The 11566-nt window shown below is 50.4% G+C and overlaps 1 protein-coding gene across 1 annotated transcript; it reads right to left on the minus strand.

Annotated features, from left to right (window-relative positions):
- Nucleotides 1-3461: 3461 nt before the first annotated feature.
- Nucleotides 3462-6197, minus strand: LOC124704326 (heat stress transcription factor A-2a-like). The gene is made up of 2 exons (XM_047236579.1): nucleotides 4665-6197; nucleotides 3462-4593 (listed from the first exon to the last, which is right to left on the minus strand). Exons 1-2 carry the CDS (start codon nucleotides 5034-5036, stop codon nucleotides 3826-3828), a joined length of 1140 nt encoding a protein of 379 aa, XP_047092535.1. The 5' UTR covers nucleotides 5037-6197; the 3' UTR covers nucleotides 3462-3825.
- Nucleotides 6198-11566: the final 5369 nt, after the last annotated feature.

Raw genomic sequence — 11566 nt, forward strand, 5'->3', positions numbered from 1 at the left:
CGATTCAGGTGTCGCGGGAGCCCGAAAGGGGATTAGGGTTACGGGGTAGAGGACGACGAAACGACTGGGTCGGTTGGACCGAGCCCACTGGGCTGGTCCAACCTAACCAGCTCGGTCTCCTGACAAGTGGGGCCGAGGGGTATTTTGGGCATTTTCCAAAATACCCATTTAAACAAGAATTTCCAAGAATTTTATAAAATAAAATATAACTCCAAAAAAAAATATGAAAATATATCAGCATAAAATTCTCTACCTAAATAAAATATCAAAGAGAATTTTTAAAGACAAAAAAGAATAAGTCTTAATTTGAGGATTTAAATAATCATTTAAATCACACATATATTTTTCAATAATAAAAAATAAGTCCATTAATGCCTTTGGACTTCCAAAACACCTTGACAACATTTCAAGGTTGGATTTACCCTAAATCAAGTATCCCTAAGATGTTCTTAGTATCTAACCTCTCATAAAATAACAACGACATCGGAAGGGGGAAACAAACCCTAAAATTGGAATCATGCATTATTGCTTCTTTAACCATTGCCCTTATCGGACAATGATGCTATTTTTCGGAACCGGAGGACAAGGGTCGATCCACACCTTCCAACCGTGAACTTTGCAGTGTTCGAGCAAGTTCATCACTTGCTCATGTCATTTGAGTATTTCTATCAAATTACTTGCAAAGTATTATGGTTATCACTATTGCACAAAAATCAAAACCACTACTTTCATAACTATGAATATGACTAAGTGGTGGGCAATGGAACCATGGATTGTGTTGATATGGTGGAGGTTCCATTGCACGGGTTTATATCCATCTAGGATTAAACAACAAATGTCGCCAGTGATTCTTGTGCCGCAATACCCGTGTTAACCATAAGATCCGGAGTGGGACGGAGTAGTCAAAAGTGTTTCCACCTCTCGTTCATCAACGGATGCGCTTACCGTAGCAAGCTTGTGTCTGGCGGAACAACCGGAGGGCGGGGATCCCATTCTAATTCCCCACGGTAAAGCATTGCTTGCCGTAGCGCTTGTGTCTTGCGGAACAACCGGAGGGTGGGGATCCCATTCTAATTCCCCACGGTAATGCGGTCTATGATGGGTTGCAGCCACCGGCGTAGGAGTGTATGGTAAGAGCCCAAGACCGTTGTCGTGGTCGGGGTCCACCCCGAAATTACGGGAATAATGGGACCGACGTGGACCCGTGGTCGGCGCATGCAACAAAGGGTGGGTGTTCGAGGTAGCGGAGGAACATGATTGGCTAGACCTTATACCGGGCCTCACACCGAAGGAAGTGTGGACGGGAAAGCTGCCCGGTTGGCACCAAGGTTAAGATCTCTTATGGGTAAAGCAACACACCTCTCGCAGAGTGTAAAGAACCGTGACTCCGTCACTCCCCGTTCCGGGATTGAGGAACTGCGAACGCGGCCGGAAAGGAGCTCCATGAAGTTCTAGTAAACCGGTGAAGGCCGACGGACATAGCTCTTTGAAATAAAAGCAATCTCTTGAAGAAATGTTTATCAAAACTTGCATTGGTATTAGACTTTCTGGTCTAATATCGTAGCTAGTGCATTAAACACCTCTTATCTATAATGAACTTGTTGAGTACGCTCGTACTCATACCACTCTTAAATCCCATGCTTAGATTGTCTGAACCATCTGGAGGAGGACTACGACAACAATGAAGGAGCCGAGGTTATCGGCTATGATGCACCTGACCTCTCAGGAGGAGTTGAAGGCGTAGACTACATCATCGTCTACGGATCCGGGGAGGCTTCCGGAGGAGAACAAGCCTAGAGATATCTGAGGAGTAGTAGTAGCCGAGCAGCACAAACTCTTACCATGTAGCTGCTCGATTAAATAAATGTTTGTTTAATAAGACAATGGTATTGTAAGTTAAGTTGGGTTCACCTCGAACCCAGGAGATATCCTCTTAGGACCCAAGAGGAGCTCCGAGACGACTTGTGTATATGTATTGTAATAATATATGAATGAGTTATGGACCTTGCTATGTTCTGTTGTACTACTCTGAGGGATGTGATATTTGCGGAACGGTACTTCGCGAATGTTATATCAACGACTGGCATACTACAACATGCAGTGGTATGCAGGGTCACCACACACTTGACGCCATGATCGTGGCGGTCGTGGTTCTTTGTTGCCTCCACCTTTTTCTCTCATCCTCTCCCATAAGGTCCCGGCCAAGCTACCGCCTTCTATCGCCTTGTTCGGGTGATCATCGTTGAGCGCCTCCCGCTGCAGCTTCCCCATCATCTTTGACATGGCTCCTGTGAGTAGTAATCACGGTAAGTTCTTTTCGGGCGCTATTTGGTTCATTTCGTCAAATAAAAGCGGTGGTGCCCCTATTTTAGACCATGTATTATGCTTTTCATATATAATAGATAGATGTATATATTTGTTTTTGTGGAAATAGGGTCTATTCTATGGATCAAAAGGAGTCCTAGTTGCGGAAATTCAATTCGGCTCTTAGGTGCATATGCTCCCTCTACCAAAAATTATATTCTAAAATATCAAAAAATATGACACAAAATTATACATGTACACCTCCATAATATATACGTGTTCGTCAAGTTACACAAGAAATCAATATTTATGTGGTCTATGTAAAAATGAGAAAATTTATCTTCTAAAAAATCTTATCTTTAGCATTGAAATTTGCTTTTTTTACACACGTCACATGAAAAGTTAAATTTTCAAGAAACGATTTTGAAGCACGGAGCACATGAAGATGTTCATGCAATTTTTTGTTAAAATTTAAAATATGTGTAGCATACATTTCGCCTCAAAATAGAGAGAGCCTCAAAATAGAGAGAGCATATGCTGCCAAAACCTAGTTACAACAAAAATACAAAGACATATCTTACTGCATAAAAATATCATATTCTAGACAGCAATCCAGTATAGACTGCTGTTCAAGCTAGAGGGTTGTACATGCTCTGAGCTAATGAGATGCAAATGCAATTAATGGCGATGGAGAAGGCACCATTGGAGTGAACCTTTTTCCTCCACAAAGGGATATTATATTGGTTCCCCACATATCAGGGCTGCAACTTGCACTAAACAGATGTTATACTTTTCGATATTTACCTGGATCGATGTAGACGGACTTGTATAAACATAGAACAACTCGCATCCTCCAACATGAGAGGTGCAATGCAACGGTAACAGGTTGCCGTCTGCAGTAGCTCTACGACCTCACCGGCGTCGGCAGCTCTCTACTCCAGTTCTTGTAGCCGCTGACTAAAATGACAGAGGAGAGAGGAGGACTGGAACTTCCAGTCTGGAAGCTCGCCGGGTATCGTTCTGAGTTCAGAGGAGCGAAGTTGAGGTCGACATTTGCAGCAGTGCCAGGCACGAAGACGATCGGCCATTTGCAGGAGTGAAGTACCTTTGCGTCACCATTCCGCAGCTTCATCATGGCCTCGTCAGGAATCAGGATCTACGTCCACTGGGACTACTAAATTCAGTAAGCATCTCGAAGCATTATTCCACCACGCCTGCCCAGAGCGGCATGCCCCTTTCTTCTTTGGGCAAGTTGCGCATGCAGTCAGGCGGGCCCCGACAAGATGTCAGGTGCAACTACTAAAAAAGAACAAAGGGAACCAACACATAGAATGGAGCACTACCAGAGAGTACCATTACCAACGGTTCTTGCTCCGCGTTCTACCCTACCTTCTCCAATTGGAAACTTCTCGAACCATCTCCTTTCACTCCGGTTTGTGAGGCCGGTTTGGGTTGAGTTGGTTCATGCTCCTCCGCCTACCCTACCTTCTCCAGGCGGAAGCTTCTGGAAACGTTCTCCCCTCACTCGTGGTTGTGGGGCCGGTTCGGGTTGAGGTGGTACAGGCTCTGCACCAGCACATCCACCTCATCGTCCACGTCGTCGTCCACATCTGCGCTTCCTCCGCCCCCAGCCTCTCTCTGCTTCTCCTCCAATCCCAGGCTCAGCAGCTCCATCCAGAAGCTCTCCGTGTCCTCTCCACCGCCGCGGCCATCTGCACGCTCTCTCTCGCCTCCGTCCGCACCGTCGGTGAGCCCGGGGCTGTAGCCGTGCATCGCTGCGGGGCTGTAGCTGCCGCAGCTGCTGGTCGCGCCGTTGCGTGTCGGGAGGTACTCGATTGGGGGGCGGGGGCGCTTCTTGGAGAGCGCGTCCTGGAGCTCCCTGCGCCGCGCCTGCCGGTCCTGCCGGTCCACGAGCATCTGGAGGAAGCTCGGGCTCTTCATCGCGCGGGCCAGGAACACTGTCATCTGCTGCTGCTTCTGCTCCGTGGAGACGATGCGCGCCTCCATGGCCTCCATCAGCTCCCGCGTCGCCTGCTGCTCCTGCCGCAGCTTCACCACCTCCGCGATCAGGATGCCCTTGTCGCGCAGCAGGCAGTGCACCTCGCCCTCGTGCCCGAACTGCCCCACCTCCAGGCACGGCCCCGCCCCTTGCTCTCGCTGCTGCAGCAGCGCGGGCGGCGCGCTCGACTGCGGCCGCCGCCGCCTGATGGTCTTCAGCAGCTCCTTCTGGCCCCGCAGGAACCCCTCCGCCGCGAACTCCCACCTGTCCGGATCAACCTTCCTGAACCCCTGCAATGATGCAAGAGTAGCACATCAGGTTCAGCTCGCATTTGCTACCGATCAGACGTGGTTACGCCTACATAGGTGTTGAGCTGGCGGACGAAGCTGGAGAAGTTGCTGTGTTTGAAGTAGCGCGGCAGGAGCACGGTGGAGAAGGCCTGCGCATCCCAGACCACGAAGCTGTTCCCGGCGACGCCCCACGACACCACGGTGTCCGTGCTGTAGTCGTCCACCACCTCGTATGTCTTGTTCAGGAACGGCGTCGGGCCGGCCTCGCCGAGCCCGTCCATCGGCCGTGGCAGCTCCGCCAGTGCGCCGGCGGCGGCCCAAGAGGACGGCGAAGAGCCATCCACGGCGGCCCAAGGGGTCGGCGGATAGCCATCCGCTGCGGCGCCGTTGAAGTACTCGAATTCCTCCTCTTTCACAATGCCGTTGAACTTGAACGGATCCATATGATGAAACAAAGAGAAAGACAGAGACAATGCAGTAACGGGAGATTGGGGATTAGGGACTGCAGGTCGCTGCTATTCAGACCAGGGGAAAATTGGGGTCGAGAAAGAATCAAGAACCTGGCGAATTAGTGGAGGGCAATGTTCGCTAAACAAAACTCGCCCTCCAGCTAATCAAATCCCGTAAATGATCTTTTCTGAATCAAATAGCAAGCAGAGGCAAACAAGGACGAAGGGGAAAAGACGGTTCTCTGAAGAAATGGAGCAGTAGCAAAAGCGAACTTGTTCGAATTGGCGAATTGGCAATGCTGCTGGGCCAATTTAGGAAATCATCAGAGAGAAAAGGTAGAGAGAGTGATTGGAGAGGAAAGGCTTACAGGAGCAGACCATGGATGAGGCGGAGAGAAAGGCACTAAGGCAGGAAGAAAGTACAGTGAGCTCTGTACTGTTTTCGTACTTGAGGCGGGCAAAAGCTCGTCGGGGCCAGCACGGGGTCGTCGCCCATTTATACAGCTCGCCCTCTCTGATTCCGGCTTCCGATTCCGAAGTTTCCAGACGTTTCGGCAATGGAAGGATTGGAAGAATCCTCGCCTCCACGACGGCTTATCTTATTTGCGGTGACGTGGCGGGCGATGGTTCTGGAAGGCCCGAAGCGGGAGGAGGCTTCTGGAAGCGTCGCACAAGTTGCCGCTTATCTTATTGCTCCAGGGTTCGTCGCTTTCCCCCAACCAGTGGGCGAGGGGTCCATTGACCGCCGACGGCGAGCGGAAAGCGCGCCAAGTTGGCTGGCCGCGTGGCCCCTGCGCACAGTGGCCGTGGTCTCGTCGGATATTTTCGGGGATGTCGACGGTGGCGCTGCCGGGTGGCGCTGCCTGAGCTGAGGATGGAGGGGATATTTTCGGGGAGGTCGGCAGGCTCGCCGTGTGGCGCTGCCTGAGCTCGACACCGAGCGTGGAGTTGTTTATGCGGCATGGGGGAACTTTTCGCTGCGTAGCAAGGTTTGTGCGGTGAGCTTTGTCTGTTTGTTGCAGCACCGGAGGCATGGGGAGAGGCGAGAGAGACCACGGAGAACGTGCGCCGGGGAAGCCTGGGCCAGGTCCGAGCCGCCGGCCCAAAATTTGCGAGAGACGGCGCCCCGTACGGCCATTCTTCTTTTCCTGATAGGGCTGCCATGCCAAGGCCACGCGCGTGCGCACGCGGCGGCTCGGCTCTCGTGCGCGCGCCGACGAGCGGCACCGCGCGACGCCGCTGCACGCAATCTCGCTGCGATGGCGCCCGCGCCTCCCGTCGCTCCCGCCGGCAGGCACCCACGCGCGCCGAGACCATCCGCCCATACGGTGGCGCTTGAACGTGCAGCGGAGCCGTGCTGGCTGGCTGCTGCCCGGCGGGTGCGCCCGGTGTGCAATGCTCAGATTTCAGCCAGCAAACAATGGATGCTGATCTGCCGCTCGCTCTGCGCTCCTCGCCGGCGTTTCCCTCTCCGCTTGCCCTCATGAACGATGTGCGTTTCCCTCTCCGCTTACCCTCATGGACGATGTGGTGGAAGACCCCGGAGGAACACACCCACTAGCTCTCCCCAAAGCGCTCACCATTGCTCGGCTCTCTGCTTTTCCTCGCCGTCCTTTATACACAGCCGCTCAAGCGGTGGTGGGTGCCGACGTGCCGTGGCCGCGGGACACCTGTGTGGTGCATATGCCATGGCCCCAGATATTTTCGACGGAGCTAGAAGCGGAAAGGAGCGCCGAGCAACATCTCTGGGCTATGTTGGCGCTATCGAATTAATTGAGAGGCCCAAACCAAGGGCCACATGAGATCATGAGAAACTGTCAAATTGATATCTTGCAACGTTTTTATCCATTCAACAGAGGTATGGAAATTGATATAATAGTTGTAAAAAAAGGATGTGTCCAACACAAAACTTCGAGATCAGTAATTTATTGTTGAATAACTTTCTAGTGGTTGTAGGGTGTAAACGGATTGAATCGGATCGAATTTGCCTTTACCATATCCAATATCATGTTTTATCAACAGATTCGGAACAGGTCAAATACTGACCAGTTGCAAATTCGAATTCGGAAATGTGGATTCAGAACGGAAATGGGGCGAATCGGGACGGAAAGAAAATTAATTGGATATATTTAGGTCAGCAAATCATACAATCAAGAATGATGTTAAAGCAAGTTTAACAAATCACGCATAAAATAAATAATGTAATACGATAGTATAAATAAATATAGGGAAAATCTACCGGTAAGCGCCGCATGCTAGCCCTCTCATGCGGCGGGCTTCGTGATTAGAAAAAAAGTGCATCGTGTCTTTAGGGTATCTCCAACGGGCCGACGCATTTCGGACGTCCGAAATGTCCGACTGTGTCCGTTTGTGTCGGCCCGCGGACGCAATTTAGACCAGGGCGACCGTTTGCGTCGGGTACCTCCAATGGTGCGGACGTATTTTTTAGCGGAGACAGCGTCAAGGTCATTAATGGCGTTTTACGTCCCGTCGAGAACTGCCGCTGACGATTAACTGTTCCCGCGCGATGACGGTCGTTCCCGCGCGTGCCCAATAAATTGGCAAATTTCGCCGGCATTTCGCGCGCGGGGGAAACGACCTGCGCGGCAACGCTGTTTCCCGCCCCGCCGTGGCTATATATGCTGGACACCGGCGGGGGTGATGGGCACACCTCAAGCTAAACCCTAGCATCCATCCATGGCCGAACGCAACCTTAGTTGGGAACAGGTAGTTCAGATGTGCCGCCACGTCCACCCGAAGGAGGACGAGGAGCTAGTCGCCGTCGGCGTTCAGACCGAGCAGCTGGACCTGGAGGCGGCGACGGCGGAGACGGAGGTTGCAGAGGCGGCAGAGCGCGTGGAAGGGCGCCTCACGGCGACCAGGGCGGAGATCGCCCACGCCAGAGCCGAGCTCGCCGACGCCAGGGCGGCGCTCGCGGAGGCGCGGGCGGCGATGGCGGCCCCTCCGGCGGCCCCACCAGCGGACGCCGTCATCCACGACATCGCCGGCGACGACGCCCCGTACTGCTCGCGTCCTTCGAGACCCTGGCTGGGGACGCCCCGCGCCGTCAAGCTTGGTTGGCGGAGGAGGAAGCCCACATCTATGCGATCGCCATGGCTCGGGGGTACATGTGCTGCGACCTGGACTCGCTCCAACGGAGGGGCCCTTCTCCCACGCGGGTCGAGCAGGAGAACCGGGAGCTGGCGGGCGCCATCGCCGCCAGGGACGAAGCGGTGGCGAAGGCGGCTAGGGACAGGGCCCGCTTCCACGTCCAGCTGGCGGGGTTGCAGGCGGCGGCCCAGGAAAATGAGGCGGCGGCAGTGGTGGGGGCGCGGGCGGCGATGGTGGCGGAGGCGACGGCGGCCCAGGCGGCGATGGCAGAGGCGGAGGCCAACTCTATGGCCAGGACAATCCTGTGGGACTCCTCCCTGGTCGAGGCCCTCGAACACCGCAGGCGGGACGAGGTTACAAATCTTCGGCGTGCGCAGCGTGCGGAGTGCGCGAAGCGCTCGCGCTTCGACGACGGCGCCGGGCCCTCCGGCAGCCAGTAGTAGGCCGCGCGACTGCGAGTAACCGATGCCGTGGTGGTAGGCCGCGCGACTGCGAATAGACTCGGGGACTACTCCCATCGGAAGCGCATGACGCGCACCCGATAAAAACTACTAAAGATGAAGGAAAACGAACTCAAAGGTTTCAGGAGGAGATCCAGGATTGAGCCTGGGGACTTGAACTTGAGTAAAGTAACGTTGTTTTATCATCGATAGTTAACCAACATCGATTTATTAAGTAAGACTGGGCACATTACTTCTATCCCTTATGTACTATCATATTAAATGGCTTCACCGAAATTTTTAGAAGACCCGATATATAAAAAGATATCGGATGATGAAGGCAATTCAGAAATCATCTGCATTAGAATCTTCGAGTAGTATAAGTTGAGTCTACGCACGGTTGCAAGCATCCGTCCCTAGACTCGGGGGGCTACTCCCATCGGGAGCGCTGGACGCGCACCCGATAATCAAGCAGTTTCAACTCCAAAATGATGAAGAAGGATCAAGTCTTTTCAACAACTATGGACATTCGGATGAAGGCAATTATAGTCCCTACCCGAAGCTTTACTTCGGCCAGTCACTCGGGGGCTACTGATGTGGGTATTACTCTTCGGGTAACCAACATTAGACTACCTCCTCCGGCCCAACTAGGGGCCCATGAAGATTGCCCAACAACTAAGGTGGGCCTACACTTCGATTCCAGTGAAGGAGACTCACCCGAAGAAGAATTCTTGATCAATAAGGCAAGAAGACGATATCACTACAAGAAAATTTGTCATAGCCGACAAAGTTGAAGTCGCGCCGTGGTTGCCGATTTTTGATCTCTCCGTGGTGCATGTCAAAACTTTTTTTTCTCGTTTTTGAGACCACCTAGCCCGACGAAAACGTCAAAAACGTCGCATATGGTGGCCCGGGACGTGGTGCATGATGAATTCTCGGGTGCGCTGGCAGAGTCAACGCAAATCCGCACCGCCCAGGGATGTAGGGCCTAGATGGCAGCATCTCTTGCATTGTTTTTTTCTCGATCGCGCCATCTCTTTCAACGCTCTCCGATCGAACCGTTTACGATGCAGAATCAGCCTGCGTTTGCTGAAAATCAAGAGGGACGAATTACTGTGGACTTGTTGGCTGGTCTGAAGTCTGATGAGGAGCGTCGACGGTTCTTGATCGCCAACACCACCTAGTTCAGGCTTGACGCTTGAGTAGGTTCTGCCTCCCTCCTGTAGCTTGATCGATGTCTCTGCATTTTTAACTGTTATAAAATTTGTAATATTCTTCAGCATCTATAAAAGACAGGTACTGATCGCTGGTTGGCACTGTTTCTGTCAATGTTGATGCATCAATATTCTTTGCTTCAAATCGGATGGATAGTGGCGTTGTTATCCGAGACCATAATAGTGCATATTTGGCTACATGTAGGGAACACTTTGAGGGGATCACATCGTCGGAGCTAGCTGAGGCTATGGCGGATAAGCAGGCCATTTGCTTTGCTAAATCTGATGGTTTTGAGAAAGTTTTTGTTCAATCAGACTGCCTCTTCAGTTGTTCAGCGTGTCAACTCTTCAACTACTGATCGTTCTATTAATGGCCCATTCATTGAAGACATCAAGAAGCCGATAAAGTCCTTTATGTCTTGCTCTTTCAAAAATATTTATCGAGGAGCAAATGTTGCTGCTCACTTCGTTGGCTCATTTATGTGAATTTTCTTCTAGATGTGTGTCATGACTCCGGAGTGTCTCCATGAGATCATTTGTAATGACATTACGGAACTGTTTGGTTGGCGCTCTCGCCAGCCCGACCAAAACATGACATGCTAATTATTTGGCGCAGATTTTGCCTGCCCAGCAGTTGGCGAAAAAATTGAAAGTGTAACCAAAATTTTGGCATGGATCTAGAAATTTGACATCCAACCAAACGAGCACCCACGCGCATGGTTAACGCCGAAATTTTCGCTGGGTAGTACCGGGCTATAATCCAAACGACCCTACGGTTATGTGATTAATAAAGCACACGTTTCTTTCAAAAACAAATTGTAATATTTGCTGAAGAGTCATTCTGACTCCTTTCGAATGCTGTTTGGGTATTCTGGCTTCATTTCTAATAAAAATGGGGCTGGTTGCTTTAGCCTCCTGTTTTTCTAAAAAAAAAATCTTTGAATGGATGCTAATGTCGAACTGTTGCCAAATTCTTTTTTTTTTGAAATAATAATTCATATATTAAGTAAGCAAGCAAGCCGCCTCATTAAAAACCTTCCAGTCCCTTCGGTACCCTGATAAGGAAAAGAGTGCGTCTGAAAGTTGCTGCTCTGAGTTCAAATATTCGGTACAATTTCTAAAAGAGTTACATCACGAATAACATCAGCTCTAATATACTTAGGAGGCTTGGAGTGGTGTTTTGGAACATGGGAGCATATGCTCCCTATATTTTGAAATGCATCTTACACATATTTTAAATTTTAAAAAAATTGAAACAAAAAATTCACACGTACATCTTCACGTGCTACGCGCTTACAAAGTCGTTTTATAAAAAATAAACTTATCATGTGACGTGTGTAAAAAAACAAAATTCAATGCTAAAAACAATGCTTTTCACAGGATAAGTTTTCTCTTTTTTACATAAGCTACAAAACATATTATTTTTTCGTGAAACTTGACACACACACATATATTATGGAGATGTACATGTAGAATTTTTTATCAAAAAATTTTCACACATCAAAATATGTTTTGTTGGTAGAGGGAGCATACGCACCCGGGAACCGAATTGAATTTCCGTATCTTTCCACACTAAACTAGTACTAGTCTCATACCCATGCTTTGCTAAATTATGAGCCACCATATTTGCTTCCCGAGGACAATGTTGAAAGATCACCAAATCCATCCTACTTGCAATTTGAAAGCAATCAGCTAGCACTGCCGTATAAGGACTAAGCAGTTCAGTATCTCCATTGCATGCTTGAATTAACTTTAGAGA

This window comes from Lolium rigidum, chromosome 3 (genome assembly GCF_022539505.1).
Source record: "Lolium rigidum isolate FL_2022 chromosome 3, APGP_CSIRO_Lrig_0.1, whole genome shotgun sequence".
In the NCBI taxonomy this organism is placed as follows: domain Eukaryota; kingdom Viridiplantae; phylum Streptophyta; class Magnoliopsida; order Poales; family Poaceae; genus Lolium; species Lolium rigidum.